At 32.3% G+C, this 16,576-nt stretch overlaps 5 protein-coding genes across 7 annotated transcripts; 3 read left to right on the forward strand and 2 right to left on the reverse strand.

The window, feature by feature from the left end:
• Window positions 1-1,148: 1,148 nt before the first annotated feature.
• LOC128392629 (liprin-alpha-2-like) lies at window positions 1,149-7,838 on the reverse strand. 3 transcript variants are annotated; one of them, XM_053352680.1, is made up of 14 exons: window positions 6,887-7,838; window positions 6,655-6,787; window positions 5,771-6,221; window positions 5,595-5,696; window positions 4,687-5,495; window positions 4,007-4,593; window positions 3,633-3,910; window positions 3,425-3,552; window positions 2,814-3,318; window positions 2,500-2,747; window positions 2,197-2,423; window positions 1,933-2,108; window positions 1,772-1,840; window positions 1,149-1,715 (listed from the first exon to the last, which is right to left on the reverse strand). In XM_053352680.1, the coding sequence occupies exons 3-14, from the start codon at window positions 6,008-6,010 to the stop codon at window positions 1,659-1,661; spliced, it is 3,426 nt and encodes a 1,141-aa protein (XP_053208655.1). In that variant the 5' UTR covers window positions 6,011-6,221; window positions 6,655-6,787; window positions 6,887-7,838; the 3' UTR covers window positions 1,149-1,658. The 3 variants fall into 3 exon arrangements, with proteins under 3 accessions (XP_053208655.1, XP_053208656.1, XP_053208654.1); XM_053352681.1 differs by lacking the exon at window positions 6,655-6,787 and having other exon boundaries at window positions 5,771-6,068; window positions 6,183-6,221; window positions 6,887-7,836; XM_053352679.1 differs by lacking the exon at window positions 6,655-6,787 and having other exon boundaries at window positions 6,887-7,837.
• A 317-nt stretch (window positions 7,839-8,155) lies between these two features.
• Window positions 8,156-8,695, forward strand: LOC128392647 (transcription initiation factor TFIID subunit 13-like). The gene has a single exon (XM_053352701.1). The coding sequence runs from the start codon at window positions 8,282-8,284 to the stop codon at window positions 8,660-8,662; it is 381 nt and encodes a 126-aa protein (XP_053208676.1). The 5' UTR covers window positions 8,156-8,281; the 3' UTR covers window positions 8,663-8,695.
• Window positions 8,696-8,707: 12 nt separating this feature from the next.
• On the forward strand, window positions 8,708-12,965 carry LOC128392453 (3 beta-hydroxysteroid dehydrogenase/Delta 5-->4-isomerase type 2-like). Its single transcript, XM_053352481.1, has 4 exons — window positions 8,708-10,246; window positions 10,385-10,549; window positions 11,816-11,995; window positions 12,299-12,965. Exons 1-4 carry the CDS (start codon window positions 10,078-10,080, stop codon window positions 12,856-12,858), a joined length of 1,074 nt encoding a protein of 357 aa, XP_053208456.1. The 5' UTR covers window positions 8,708-10,077; the 3' UTR covers window positions 12,859-12,965.
• Window positions 10,675-11,402, reverse strand: LOC128392648 (reactive oxygen species modulator 1-like). Its single transcript, XM_053352702.1, has 2 exons — window positions 11,214-11,402; window positions 10,675-11,122 (listed from the first exon to the last, which is right to left on the reverse strand). Exons 1-2 carry the CDS (start codon window positions 11,293-11,295, stop codon window positions 10,968-10,970), a joined length of 237 nt encoding a protein of 78 aa, XP_053208677.1. The 5' UTR covers window positions 11,296-11,402; the 3' UTR covers window positions 10,675-10,967.
• Window positions 12,966-13,738: 773 nt separating the features above from the next.
• Window positions 13,739-16,444, forward strand: LOC128392641 (uncharacterized). The gene is made up of 4 exons (XM_053352694.1): window positions 13,739-14,669; window positions 15,406-15,601; window positions 15,683-15,811; window positions 16,283-16,444. The coding sequence occupies exons 1-4, from the start codon at window positions 14,044-14,046 to the stop codon at window positions 16,340-16,342; spliced, it is 1,011 nt and encodes a 336-aa protein (XP_053208669.1). The 5' UTR covers window positions 13,739-14,043; the 3' UTR covers window positions 16,343-16,444.
• The last annotated feature ends 132 nt before the right edge of the window (window positions 16,445-16,576 follow it).

The following is a 16,576-nucleotide window of genomic DNA, read 5'->3' on the forward strand; positions in this document are numbered from 1 at the left end:
CAAACCTTTGGTTTTTTCCTTCATTTTTTTTCCTCTTTCTCATTCTAATAGTCATGTCTTGTTTTGTGTTGACCAACTTAAATTATAATCTACATTGGATATTCAATATTTATTACTATTACTTTTGTATAAAAATTTCTTCGTCTAATTTAAGCTGAAATTTATTTTCTCCTGGTTATTGACAATAATTTATTATTATTTTAAAAGGTAAGCCTATTAATCTGTGAACATTAAGTAAACTTTATTTCCATTTCTTACTTATATTCTATTTCTATTTCTATCTCTGCCTCTTTCTGCCTCTGTTTTGTTTTGTTTTTTTGTTAATAGAAATTAATTTGTGTTAAATTGACATCGATGAAACCACAAGAAAAAATGGAAGACGTTATAATTGAAAGGATGGAAACGGGATTGGGAGGAGAGTCAAGTAAATTGTCACCAATAATCATCAACAATAAGCCAAGAGTAAAGAAAAAAGGTCGAGTTAATTTCATGGAATTAACAATGGTAACAATATTCTACTTTGAGGACAGTATTGAAGATAAAGAGTGTAGGAGTAAATATTGGGAATTCGAAGCGAGTGATCGAGATCGATTTAAGAACAGGATCATGAGGACCGAGGAACAATTAACACCAATTCTATCAATTGACCATCGAAATAAAATTTTCCAACAAAGATTCGACATAAGGTCAACTTCAAACGAAATCCATTAACCCGCTTTTGTGTTATCATCTCATTCAACTATTTCCCCAATTGAGTGAGTAAAGAGATTCAATCAAATAGGAAATCATGTAAAATATCATATTAATTGATTTTCCATCATTTCATTTAAATAAATTTCATCACGTCTTCTTAATTGCACCTTTCTAAATTCATTCGCTTTTCCAATCATCAAATATCTCATTTTATGTTTAGACGAAAAAAGCAGAAAAATCAATAGAAATTTAGCTTTTTTGTTGAGAGATTTTCTAATTGAGTGATTAAGAGATTAAGATTAACAACTAATCTTATTTATCGAGAGAAAATACCCAAAGCTATTGATTCTAGACTATTCTTCAACTAATCTACTAATCTAATCACTAAAAGATTAGCAGCTAATTGAAAGTAAATTCTCACCATTAGTTTAGTTTAAATCGGAATCCATTTGGTATGTTGGTCAATCAATCAAATGAGCTTTTTATGGATAAATTTGTTTTTACAATTTAGAATAAATTAGTTAATTGGAATAGATTATGATGAAAATTTAAAGTGATCAACAATTCGCGTAGATTATTTTTTGCTTGTCTTGACGGTGGTAAATTGTTGTCGTGGTTCAATCTCCATCACTGATATGTTTTGGTTGCTTTTATGAGGCGGATAAAAGTGTGTGTTGATTAGTTTAATTACAAAAATTGACAATAAAAAATTGACTCATAATATCGACTCATAATACTTTCTTATATTACAAAATAATTGACATTAAAACATAAAATTGACGCAAAGGGTTGGGGGGGAGTCGGGCTAAAACGGTCACGATGACGAGGGTCACATCTTATTATTGCCATTGAGGTTTCTTCTGGTTAACTTGTCCCTTGGGTTGAATTTGATTTTTTTTTCTTTTTTGATTTCGTCCTCCGGTGATCATTTTTATCCTCCTTTTAGCCCAAATTTAAAAACCAATTTAAACCAGTCTGTCTCTCGCTCGAGCCGATGGGGTTGGACTCGGATTATCTATAACCTATTAAGATAATCATTAGAGCTGATATCTAAACAACGATTCCACTCTATACCCACGTGTTTCAGTTGACGAGCTGTTCCTTTGGATAAAAGTTCATTGAATTCATGTTCTAACAATTGTCGTGCCTGAGAATTGAGGGAAGAGATTGAATTAGAAAATGTTCTTGTTTCTTTGTTTGGTTGGAATTAGATTAGAGAAAACAACATCAATTAGTTACCTGTACATTATCAACGGGTATTTGTAAGAATAAGGCCATTTGAGTGGCATCGAAAGTTTCATCCAAGGCTATTAGAGCTCCATGGACACCGGATTCAACGAGATTAATTGAATACTCTCTTAGTTTTATATTATTAACCCATTTGACTACCCGCTCATTGGACCACACGAGAACATCTGAAAGATAATTTTAGAGAAAATATTAATTAACTAGGAATTAAGACTAATTATCTCAAGAGGAATAATTTTTTATCTAAATAAGAACCTATGATATCGTTTTCACAATTTCGACGTCGCTCTTCCAAAGCTCGTTTATCATAGTTGAGCCTTTTCAGGCAATTGATTCCATATTGAAGACTCGTTCGGTGATAAGCATCCAACATTTTGAGATGAACTCGAAGATCTTTCTTAGTTAAATGTTCTAACATTCGAGCATCAACTAGACACTCCATGAATGAAGATCGATACTGGGGCAAACCTAGAGATGGTAACCTGTTAGAAAAATAATTGAGTTAAAAAAGTTTCTAAGATTATGTTCAACCCGTTAGGGAAAGTCAAGTTAACTAACCATTCATTTCCTATCCATTCGTGATTCATTTCTCCAAATGCAAGACTAGTATTTATATTTTTAGGTGCTGATGGAGAGGTGAGAGCCACCATTTCCTGGATTGCTAATCGTAATTTTAACCGATGCAATGGATTACTAATTCCGATCTCTCTTTGAATTTCAGTGTCAGATAAAGCAGACATGATAGCTCCCGATTTGACATTTGCACGACAAGCGGCAACATACCAGGCCGGCATCGCAACCCAAAGCTATTAAGGAAGAAAATGAAAAATTAATCAATAAAGATAATTACATATTTTACATTTGATACTAACTTCAAGCCAGGCTACTATTGTTGGTCCATTCCAAAGTGCGAAAGGCGTTCCGGCTTTCATTGCTTCGGCAAGAAGTTCGTGCTTTTTTCGTGCACGTCGATCAAAATCTTTTGAGCCTAAAGAAGGAGAGGCGGGAACACCCCCGACGGTTACAAGGCTTTGAGATGAGTCAGGGTTTACCATGGTAATATAATCACTAGAATCAACGGGATAATTTCCCATATAGAATTGCTGCCGATATTTCAATTTATCCCGTTTAGAGCTACTAAACAATTTACCTACAAAGGTCGATTTTAGACCTTTCTTTTTCTGTTGTGGGGGAGCTGCTGAAGAATAGTAAGGATAAGGGGACATTGAATATTGTGGCTGAAGTTGGGGCGATTGTTGGTTCATTTGATAGGCACCCGGTGGGTACAACCGTCGATTCAATGAATCCATAGAAGAAGTCGTTGAACATGGTTGATTAGCTTGATAGTGTTGGTAATCATCGAGATCAGGATTAGGTCTAAATGAAAAAAAGTCAGAGAATTCAAGTTAAAAATGAGCGAAATGATATCACATTTATAACAGTAAAAAAATTAGCTATTAAATCAGCTGATTCATATTCTAACCTTGGAAGTATATCGGGAGGCACATTAATACCATAAGGGGGAATATTTGGATTTTGTTTATTATCATTTGGAGCTTGTAACCGAATGTATCTTGGAGTTGATGGACCTGCGTTACCACGGTTAAGATCCTGTAGAGAATAATGAAAAAAATTATAAGTTTTGAGAGTAGCGAATGTGATAAAAAAATGAATGACAAATGAATAGTCACCAAATTGTAAAGTGAAGATGAATAATCTACAGATGGACTGGCACGAGATGATCTGGGAGTTGATCTACCACTTTGCGGGGGTGAAATGCCCATGAGATGAGATTGATCGTCTGACTGTGCTCGAGGAAGTAGACCCATTGAATAATCGAGACTTTCGAGTTGTGAACCTAACTCTTCGGCACGTTGTTCGGTACTTTGTTTTTCTTCTTGAATCAAACGGATTTCATTGTTGATCGCATCAAGTTGCTCTTGAAGCATCAATGCTAAAGTTTGTGCATCTATTGATAAACAAGATAAAAAGAAGAGTAAAAAACAATAAAAAAAATCTTAAACCAAATTGCGGTTGATAAAATGCCGACAAACTAGATACTTACTTGACTGACCAGAAGGAGATAAAAGGACGTTATCAATGGGTCCGAATAAACTTTCATTATCATTTTCATCAGTTTGACTACAATCGGCATCAGAAGGGTCAAAGTTCGGACCAAGATTAGTGACATGATCCATTTTATTCCATTGGCGTTCACAGTAAAGATCAGCTGCGCTTTTCTTTTGGTTCCGCGAGATAGCGGCCGATAAAGCGACCTGAATGGATTCAGCGCGATAGTTTTGTACATCTTGTCGCAGGGCATCCAATTCGTTTCGCATTTTAGCTGAATCTTGTAAAATTTTTTCTTTTTCTGTTTGTGTTTCATCTAATAAACGACGAATACGATCCAATTCTTGTTGTAGAACACTTTTCTCTTCAAGAGCGGTGATTCTCTCCTTCAAGTGCAATTGTAACCTTTCATTTGATTCGGCTAATAGTTTGTCCACAGTCGCTTCTAGTTTTTGGTTGTGTTCCTTGTTCATCTTTTCCCGTTGACTGGCTCTAAGTAGTTCTGTTGATTTCTCTTCAAGTTGTTGTTTCAAACGAGCAATTCTTTCCTCTAGTGACATTTGCTTCTCTTGTTCCTCAGTACTTGAAGATAAATAACATTTGAAACAATTAGTTATAAGAATATAAGTTAAATAGAAAAAAAATTTCATATCATAAGTTGATCAGTTTACTTACTCATTAACTTCTTCCTTTGCTTCATTGATTAGGTCTTCTTGTTTCTTGTCGAATTCTAATTTGGATAACTTTTGTTCTGTTAATTCTAATCTTTCAATAAGTTCATTAATCTTTTCTTCGGCCATTTTCAGTTGAGCTTCTTTATTGGCCAATTCACGTTCCAATTTATCGTTGAGATCATTAAGGGAGGATGTTTCTTTTTGAGAGTTACAGAAACGTTTCTCAAGGGTGGATATCCTTTGCTCTTGGTCTTCTTTCTGGGCGTTAGTCTCTCTCAGGGTTTCTCTTAATTTCATGTTTTCATCTTTGATTAGTATCTGCTGTTGATCACCCATTTTTAAATCTTCTTCCAACTCTTTTAACCGATTAGTTAGTTCACTGATTTGTGATCGAGATTTTAATAGATCACTTGATTGTTTTTCTAGTAACGATTTCATCTCATTGATTCCACTTTCGTCTACACTTGATCGGGTTTTCACTGTTTCCTCTAAATTTGGTCCATTTGTCACTAAATTAGTTTTATCGTCACTTCCATTTGTATAACTACTCTTTTCCGATTGTAATTTGTTAATTTCATCATGTGCTTTAGCTAATTCGTCTTCCAGATGATTTATCCTATCCAAAGAGACTCTTAATTTCTCTCTGACTTTTTCATCAAGAGCTTTGTGATGTTCAAACAGCGATTTCAATGCTTTGAGAACTTCAACTTCTGATGAAACTCCTGTCGCTGAATTTTGTCTCTTGACCACAGTTAATCTAAGTGACCTTTCATGTCGTGAAACCAGGCACTCTAAATGCTCAAGTAATAACTAAATAAAAAGAAAAGAAGGAAAATCATTTGTCAGATTCACAATCAATCAAAGTGATTTTTGGACAGGATAATTTACGAATAATCAAATTATAGTTACCCTAGTATTGCTCCTTTCAGCTTTAAGTTCAGCGATTTCTTCATTTTTCTCATCGATTTGTTCCCTTGCCTGACTTAGCTCTCTCGTTAAACTAGTGAATTCCTGTAAATATAAAGATAATTGATCGTTAAAGATAATTGATAGCGGCGATTTTATCTTTTCAATTTCAAACATACTTGTGGTAAATTTGCATTGATTTGTTTGATTAGAGATTCTCTGTCCTTTTCACTTTCATTTAATTTATTACGAGTATCTTCTAGTTGTATTTGTGTTGCTCTTAGTGTTTCGAGGAGTTTGTCTCGTTCATCGAGCATGTTGAACATGAGTTGTTCAAAATTATTTTCTTCTCCAAAGTTTCGTTGCGATGTTGAATCTTCAACAATAGTTGGCATAACATCACACATCTCGTCCCACATAATATGAACCAACTACCTCCAATAAAATATGTTGGTTTGAGTGGCGCAAATCGATTGACTAGTAGTGGGCAAGAAAAAGGAAAACACCAAGAAAATTGAATTAAAAAGACACTAAAACTGCAATGGTTCTCATAAAATGGATAAGAGGTTTTTCTGGTCACTTCCTGTTTACCAGATTATAGATGAAAGATAAAAGTGTTTATAATTCCGGCTAAATAGTAAAGAGAACAGAGAAAGAATAACAATCATTAGATTAGATCAATTCAAGTGGAAAGAAGGAAATAAACAGAATGAGCGGGAGGAAGGAACAAGAAATTAAAAGGATAAGTCAAGAAAGAATAGAAAATGTACCAAAATATTCTAATGATAACAAGAAATAGAGATAAATACACAAGGTATTGGATAGAATGAGAGTTTGACATGAAGATTACAAGAAAAGATATGAAGGTGATGCAGAGAGAGAGAGAGAAAGAGAAAGAGATGAGATTTTCTGATGCTGATTTGTTCGTATTTATATTGTTAGAATAGGAAAAAGAAGATGGAAAAATAGAAAGAGCAAAATCAAGCTAAGGTCACAAGGAAAAGAAAGAGACAGAGTGAAGCAAATTGTCTCTTTCTTTTCTATGCTGGTAAGTTTTACTCACCTATATCTTAGTAAAATCAATATTCTCTTTCTTTTTCTCTTTAAAAGAAAACTAAACCTTTTGGAATGGAAAATGACGGATTTTCCATTGAAAGAATTTCAATTGAACACAACAGATGAGAGAAAACTCTAGACTAGAATGGAAGATGATCACAGGAGATTAGATGGTATTTTCCAAGGAGAGAAACCTTAGATTGGTAGAGAAGAGAAAATAATTGAGATTAAATTCTTACCTTAGAATTTGATGTTCAGATGTAATAGTATTTGCGGTGTATCTTCTTTGAGAATAGAATAGAAAACAGTGACCGGAATTCTCACCCAATTGATAAGCTCAATTTCCAGTCAATTGTTTTCTCTTTTACTATTTTCTACACATAATTTGGGATGTTCGATGATTAAAATTATCCAAATAATTAGAATAAAAACACAAATAAGAAGACATGATGAGAGATTTATTTAAATAAATGATGAACAAATGTTGATGGAAAACCAGCCAACATAATATTTTACAATTTTCTATTCTATTCAATGAAATAAATGATTCGCTTTACGCATCGGATTTTGCGCACTTAATTGGGGGAATAGTTGAATGAGATGATAACACAAAAGCGGGTTAATGGATTTCGTTTGAAGTTGACCTTATGTCGAATCTTTGTTGGAAAATTTTATTTCGATGGTCAATTGATAGAATTGGTGTTAATTGTTCCTCGGTCCTCATGATCCTGTTCTTAAATCGATCTCGATCACTCGCTTCGAATTCCCAATATTTACTCCTACACTCTTTATCTTCAATACTGTCCTCAAAGTAGAATATTGTTACCATTGTTAATTCCATGAAATTAACTCGACCTTTTTTCTTTACTCTTGGCTTATTGTTGATGATTATTGGTGACAATTTACTTGACTCTCCTCCCAATCCCGTTTCCATCCTTTCAATTATAACGTCTTCCATTTTTTCTTGTGGTTTCATCGATGTCAATTTAACACAAATTAATTTCTATTAACAAAAAACAAAACAGAGGGAGAAAAAATATAATAGAAAGAAGCAGAAGAAAGAGGTAGAAATAGAAATAGAATTAGAAATAGAATATAATTAACAAATGGGAATAAAGTTGACATAATGTTCACAGTTTCAGATTCTCAATTATTGTTGATTGTTGATAAATAAAAACAAAATTTTTTCTCATTTTCAACCAAAACCAATGGAGAACATAAAGCGACATCTAAATTCTTTTTCTAGAAATAAAAATCGAAAAGCGGGAAACTTAATTTCGAAAACAAGAAAACTCAAAGTATCGAGTCTCTCGATGGTCAATTAACTTTTTTTCTTCACAATTAAACTATTATTCTAATTAGAATCCAAAATAGAACTACAATTAATAAGTTCTCTTTCCATGTCTTAGATTCAGTCGATTTAAGTTCAATGTGATTTAATTAGAATTAATTGTTGCATCATCACAATTAGAATCCAAATGATATCGATATATTGAGATTCGAGTACTTGAGTTTTGATGTTTTCGGATGAAATCAAATGTTTGTTTTGATTTTGATGAGAAATTTAATTTGACTGTTTAATTTGATTTTGTTGATTGGCTTTTACTTTAATTGAATAAAAGAACTAATTTAAAATGAATAGACGTGACGAAGACTCGGAGGAAGATGAAACTGGTCAAGAATTGGAGGTAATTCCACCACAAGAGCTTGGAGATAAAAGAAAACGTTTCTTTTCAAAGGAATTGAGATGTATGATGTATGGATTTGGTGACGATCAAAATCCTTATACTGAATCAGTTGATCTGCTAGAGGATTTGGTTATCCAATATATCGCTGAGGTAACTCATAAAGCCATGGAATTAGGAAGATCTGGTAAAGTTGCTGTTGAAGATATAATGTTCCTGATGAGAAAAGATAAAAGGAAATATTCTCGTATTAAAGACCTTCTATTTATGAATGAAGAACTTAAAAAAGCAAGAAAAGCCTTCGATGAAGTTAAATACGCTTCCGTTTAAAGTGATGGTTAACCAAAATCTCCTTGCAAATGATCAACTTCATATCTAATTGTTACTTGTAACTTGACCAATTATTTCATCTTTTAATTATTTTCCTCATCTTCATCATTAACATGAAAGAAAACCAATTCTCAATCACAGCAACAAAAACAACACATTGAAAGGATCAAATTTCCCAAATCAATTAACGATTAATTACCAATGGCGATACCAGAAACCGAGAAACTATTTCCTGATTTGAATCTATTACATCATTTGGATAACAACAACAACAATTACAGTTACAATAGTTTGAATGATAATCATTTCGATCAACAATCATTCAACCAAATCCTGAAGAAGAAGAAAATTTTTCTCCAAAATGATTAATAAATTGCTTCTCACCTCTCAGCGGGTGTTTCTTTACCTCTCTTTCAATTAGAGGGATGAACTAAATCAAGTTATTGATGATCAATATTTCAGTGATTAACTGACAATCCAAGAATAGTTCAAACAATAGAGAAAGAAAAATAAAACAAGAATACAAAATCAACTTTTACCAATTCAATTCTCTTTCAACTAATCACAAGTAATTGTGATTTAAGTGAAAACTTTTCCACTTGTATTATTTTTATTGATTGTTTCCACTATTGAAGGTGGAAGATAAATTAAATTGAAGAAAGAAAAAATTTAGGACAAATTAAAAAAAGACAATCAAATATCCAAGAGAAAACAAGGTTACAGGATATCCTAAATTGCGAAGTAAATCAACAACTACAACCGACAATCAATTAAGAAATTAACATTTATTATTAACTAACTTGTTCTTCAACAACAATCAAAATGATTAACCAACAATACCTTTGATCCTTAACAGTTTAAGGTTGGAAACTTTTTTTTTCTTCTTTCATTTTCTCAATTTACTTTCACCGTTTAATTTTTTTTTCTCTCGATTTTGATTGTAACAATTAAAATCACCTCAATGGTCCCCTAGTTCATGGACATTGATCAACTAATCATTTAACTGTTTTCTTATTACGCTTCCATGATAATCAAGTAAATTCATCAACTGTACCGTGAAACTTTCACGTAGTTAATTGCTCAACCGCTTATAGATTGACAATTAACTTTTACTTGAGTTGATTTAGTTAACTCTCCCTCTTATTAATCAACATTTTACTTTGCTCTGATTCAGTTGTTTCTGTATTTAGTGAAAATTGTCAGTTAACTACTAAATTTGGTTCGCGCTAAGTTATTATATCATTTCTTTGGATTGACAATCAATTGATTTTTGTTTAACTTTCGCCCGAATATGATTCATGTTAATTAATCATCCCAATTAGTGTCTTAATTGGTATCAATTAACATTTTCTAGGAATTTTCTCACTTGTGGATTAAATTTGTGTTGTGTTATCATCATTCATTGGAAATCGATAATGGCTGATTATCCATCTTTACAATCGTTAACAATCAACAAAATCTCAGTTCTGGTAACTGGATCAAGTGGATTCCTTGGACAACATTTGATTAAATTACTTCAGGAAGAAGATGATTCAGTTTCATCAATTGTTTGCTTCGATAAGCGACCATATCGAAACAATCTCGGTAAGATGTCAATCAAAGCTCATTAATTACAATCAGAGTGATCAAATCTCTTCGTCCAATTGTTTCTCTCCTCTAATTGTGGGGAAATTCAATGGTCCAGTGTGATAATCGTTTTCATCATTTTCTCATTCACATTAGGCCACAAAACGGAAAAGTCCATGAAATTCATAACTGGAGATATTCGAGATGATAAAGTTGTCACCACAGCGATGGAAGGTGTTGATTGTGTCATTCATTGTGCTGCTGAAACTTCAATCGATTTCAATGCTGATGAGAAATCCCTTTTCTCTGTTAATGTTGATGGTAAATTTGATTATCCTTTTCTCTGATTCCAAATTAATCACAAATAATTGAGAGAGAGTTACATCACAGCTACAAGATTAGTTTAGATATAAATCAAAAGATTCTTTAGATTAAACTAAAATGTAAGACGAATAACAATTTTGATAATCATTACAATCAGATTTCCACCTGATTGATAATGAAACACTCAATATATATTGATGAAAGTTAATTATGGAAAAAAATTACAACTACAATTGTACTTGAAATTTATCAAGTACAATGGGAAAAAATTACAACAATTCAATGGTAATCAAAATTTCACCAAGAAAGAAACAGATACCATTGAAAAGATTTAACTATATTTCCTCCTCAACCGCTGATATAATAGAATAGATAATCAATTAGTCTCAACGTTTGACATTTAATTAGCCACCAATTAACATCTAATTGCTGAACCGATCGCCATGAAGGTACCAAAAGTGCCTCCACCTTGAGCCATCACTTTACCAGTATTGGTTAATAAAGATATCCCTCTGAGTCCCGCTCGAAAAGATGAAAACCCACCAAAAAGAAAACCAGAGCCTAATCCAACTAATCAAAAAAAGATAAATCAGATAAATTAATCAAACACAATCAACAATCAAATGTTATCAATAAAAAAGCGACAGAAAAAAATACTTACCCATAAATCCTATTGTAAAGCCCATTTTAACTCTCTGAAAACATGGAGATTCACCTTTAGGAACACCTTGAGGAACAGGCATCTTGATTGAGATAAATGATCAAGTTAATTAACACAATTAACAATTAGAAAAACAATCAAATTGAGAAAATTAAAATGTCAACAAATGAAAAGCATGAGACAAACTCTCTGAAAACATGGAGATTCACCTTTAGGAACACCTTGAGGAACAGGCATCTTGATTGAGATAAATGATCAAGTTAATTAACACAATTAACAATTAGAAAAACAATCAAATTGAGAAAATTAAAATGTCAACAAATGAAAAGCATGAGACAAAATCTCAACAGAAAAACATGTTCCCTATGGAGAGAAAACCCTAGTGACATCTAACGGCTTCGAAAAATTCTATCAATAGATTTTCGTTTGCAATTAAATTGCAACTGAATTAAGATAAAAATCGACGATCTAAATTTAATTTAGTCGATGAATTCATGGTGTCTTCTTATCTCGAAATGTTTTCCGTGAGATTTAAGAATGAAAACCCTTTCGAACTATCTAACTCTCTCAATATAAACTATCCAATTTCTTTGATTTTCCAGGAACCGAGAATCTACTTAATTGTGCAATCGAATCAAATGTTAGATACTTTGTTCATGTATCGACGATCGATGTGATCTGTGGACCTGATCCGATCTATTATGGTGCCGAAAACACTTGTATGGTTCCTAAAAAGCCCGTTCTTGGACCTTACGCTCGAAGTAAATACGAAGCTGAACTTCAGTGAAGTAACAACAATTAATGGTTATGATGAAATAGAAACAAACAAAAGTGTCGTGTTTAATGTTAAACCAGCCTTGATTTACTTGATTGTTGTTAAATTGTTCCCAAACAATTAGTAAATAAAATTGGGTCAAAAATTGGAAAGTCAAATCAATTTTGTTAATGAGTAAACAATCAATATGCAAACAATTGTGACGAAACTTTTTGTTTTCTCATTATTTATATTTACCAATAATTGATCAATAAATTATTACAATAAATGTATCACTCCAAGTTAATTGTTGATTGTGTTTAATTAACAGGATTTGGACGATTATCAACCGTAATTGTCAGACCAACCCTGTTATATGGTGAAGAGGATCCTTACTTTGTCAGCCAATTAATTAAAGTTGCTAAATCATCACCAGGTAATTGTTTACCTCGAGTGGACAATGTTTTCACACGGACTCAGGTCACTTACGTTGGCAACGCTGCTTGGGCTTGTTGTAAGGCCAAAGATCGCCTTCGTTTGGACCCTGGTATCGGCGGTGAACAGTTTATCATTACCGATGATACTCCAGTCCAAGATCCGTTTGATTTTATCAAACCATATCTCGATCAAGTTAATTGTCGGCTCTCTGATCGTCCACTTCCCTATTGGATATTAATCATTATCCTTGAGCTTATCCTTATTGTGGTCACTTTAATCCGTCCCTTTTACTCAATTGACCTTCCAGAGAAATATAATCCACGACGAGTTCGTTATCTATGTACAACTTTTTTCTTCAATCGGAACAAATCGACCCTTCGATTGACCTATCAACCTCTTTATACTCCCGATGATAGTAAAAAACGATCATTGGTCTACTATGGTAAATTGTGATTCCCGATAGTTAATCACAATCAAGTGTTCGACAGCCAATCAATTTATACTTAAAATCAACTTTTAATTGTCAATTTACTTTTTATAAAACTTTTTTCTTCCTCTTATTTTAACAGTTTCATTTATCTCTTGATTTAATTGTTGTCAACAAACATCAACAATAAGCTGATTGTACAATTTTCACTAATTGTGTAAAAATATCAATCTCTCTCTATCGATACAAGGCCAAGTTCAACATGTTGGTTGATTTGTACAAAGATAATCAATTAGCTGATTCACTTGATTAGTTAAATTTTCATTTACGTCAATAATCAACATGGGAAATTAATTTTAAACTCTTGTCATTAATTAGAGAGAAGCCAAAAAAAGATGTGAATTAAAATAGATGACAATTAATATTGAATTAATTAATTCGTGGATCTATCAAGTTGTTAGATTGTTGAATTTAATCAATTGTTAATATTTGAGGTTCGAAACAATCAGTAACAATTAAGGGCTTAATTCGTGTCGATTTGGCAAACAAACAAACCTTTTACCCTTGAGGGTAAACCAAAGTGCTAAGAGCAAATTCAATGAAGCTGAAAGATGAAGATGAAAAAATAAAGAGATGATGAAGACAAAGAAGATGAAACATTGAGAAATTATCAAGATGATGAAGATGAAGATGAAGATAAGAAGATGATGAGTACGAACATGATTTTGTAAAAGATAACATGATTTCCACATGAAAAGGGTTCCAAGAAAGGCGTTTGAATGATGATAAAGGAAGATGAAACTTTGTAGACAGTGAAAGAAGACAGATGATGATAAATTCTAGTTCGCAAAAGCTCAAGGTGACCAAAATTAGTTCGCTCATTTTGATCCAACGAAATTGAACATTCGTCGAAATCGTTAGTTGATAGTAAAGACAAAAGAGACAGAGAAGAAAGAAAGAGAAGATACTTGTTGGAAGAGAAAGAGTGAGACGATTTTCGTGAGAGAGTGAGAATGAGTGAGAGACAATAACAATCATCTAATAGTTTTAATTGTTGTTCTTTAATTTAGTTACAAATCATTTTCATCTTTAATCAACATCCATTTACATCGTCACTTTATCGTGACTTCTGGTAACTTTTAGTTAACTTTGAATCGTTTCTGTTGTTAATTGTTGTTGTTGTTGTTTAAATCATCGTTCAATTGTCAATCATGGCTCCTCGACAATTTACTGCCCCGAAGGCCTGGAAACGACCTTACACTTCAATCTATAACGATAATTATCGTTTCGGTAATTCACTTTACTCATCAGCAATCGATGATATCGAACGAAAATACAACGAATCAATGGCAAAGACAAGTTACCGATCCGATCGACCTGACCTTGGATTATCATCTATGTCAGGTCAAGGTGGACATTCAGCTCCTGTACCAACATCATCATCATCTCCTATTCCAGAATCGGAGACCCGAAGACGAGCTCGTGCTGCCGGTGTATTTGATTTATTAGATAGCGATTTAACTTCAGGCCGAATCTCACCTTCACCCGCAGTCGGATTAACGGCTTTTGGATCATCCGAATTGAGGAAATCATCTTCATTTCATGCATATCAATCAATTAAACATCTAAATGCAATGGAATCGAGTCTTGAAGAATCGCGATCTCGACGAGCTCGATCCCGACGACGACCTGAATCGGCCTACTATTCAACCGACGATTACACTCTTCCACCCTTCTCCCCACTCACCCCACCACCTCTGCCCACTCATCATCATTCACCTAAACCAACATTTGATTCAGTTGATGCTCAATCTCAAGCTTTATGGATGGAAAGATGGTAAGTCAATCAATCAACAATCAAATTGTTCAATCAACAATTAACTTAAATCACTAATCTAATCAAAACCTTTACTGCGGCTGCAAAAAAATCATTTACTCACCTTGCAAGTTAATCCACTGCTTACAACAATTAAATCTAATTTTATTGTCTCATTTTAATTCTATTCTGTTAATTAATCAAACTGTTATAATCAAATTAACAAACAAATAAAAATTAATGATTAATTTAAAATGCAAACCAACAAAACAATAATTAGCTAATTTATTATTATTATTAATCAATTCTAATCTAATATATTTTGATTACAATACAGAAAATGATCAATTTGAACTTGAGTCAACATCTTTTAACCCAATTTAATTGTAATCAACAATTAGATTAAGGATAATCATGATAACCTTGTATTGGATTGAAAATGTTGATCAAGAATCAAGAAGATAAAAAATTGGGTCTCATCCAGAGTTACAATTAAATTAAGATTAAAACAACATAAACAATTTGTAGACAGACAAAATTAGACAGAGATTAAACCTCGAATATGAATAAGATTAAAAAAGTTCTGAAAAAAAGTTCTAATCATCAATTGGATCTAATTATTTAATGAAAGATGAAAAAAATCAAGTCAAAAGCATGTCAACGATTTTGATACAAATTTTGAAGATGATTAACAATTTAACTGTATTGTCTTGATTTTTTTCTCGGTTAATTGTCGATAACAATTGTAATTAAAAAGCCGTGAACTACAGAGTGAAGTGGATCGACTGAATTCAATGTTAATCGAAACCGAAAGTCGGATCAAAACGGAGGCCGTTTCCGTTAAGAACAAATTAAACATGGAGGTCACTGATTTACTAATGACAATCGATGAACAGGAACGATACTCTAAAGAATTACAATCAGCCCTGAAAAAGCAGCAACGACAAGTTCAGGTAAGAGAGAGAAAGAGAGAGACAATTAAGTTAATTGTTGGAAAAAATTAACCTTCATCTTCTAATTAATTGTTGTCTCAGGAATTACAAAATGGTTACGATTCGGTTACTCGATGTTACTCCGATTCCATGGAGGAATTGGCCTCAATTCAACGAAAGGCCTCACAACTTTGCCACGAAGTGGATAACCTAAGATCCAGTATCGATAAGGTATCCATTTGAATCGACAATTAACTAGTAATTAACCAACAATTAACTTGTCAACAATTAATTATCAATGGTAAAAAGTAACAGCTCCGTTTACCTTTTTTCTTTGTGTTCATTGAGAAAATTATTTTCAATTAATTATCATGATAAATCAGATTTACTTTTATTTTCATGATTAACTTTCATTATTGAAATGATTAACTTGATTGTTTGATGCTGGTGAATGTTGATGATTAATTATTATTTATGTTATATATAATTGTGAAAAGTTAATCATATAAAAAAAAAATGATGATAATGATTAAAATCAAATGTGAGAAAAATAAAAACAACAAAAAAAGTTAAACTCGTTAATTATTATTAATATTTTCAAGTTTCAATTAACAATTTAAATTAAAACGGTTAACTAAATAACTACGGACTTTGATAATTAATTAGTTAATTAATTAACCTTTTATCCTCTCTTATCAACAGGCTATCTTCAAACCATCAACCCCTTCAAGGCAAAATTACCGTTACAATTACTATCATTGATTTAATATCCACAATTAGTTAATTGTTGCCCATTGTGAGAGCTGATTGTTGATTAAAATTCATTCATTTCTTGGGAACAATAAAATTAATTTATCTCATGAATTCTTGTTGATTTTTATTTCTCAATTTCTTTAAATTTTAATAGAAAATAAATTCAATTTGATTACGTTCATTTCTTTACGATTAATTAATTTTCTTAATTGTTTTCGATAAAAAAAAATTCGAGTCTATTTT

The sequence above is a fragment of the Panonychus citri genome, unplaced genomic scaffold, assembly GCF_014898815.1.
Source record: "Panonychus citri isolate SS breed McGregor unplaced genomic scaffold, ASM1489881v1 Contig00136, whole genome shotgun sequence".
Classification (NCBI taxonomy): Eukaryota; Metazoa; Arthropoda; class Arachnida; order Trombidiformes; family Tetranychidae; genus Panonychus; species Panonychus citri.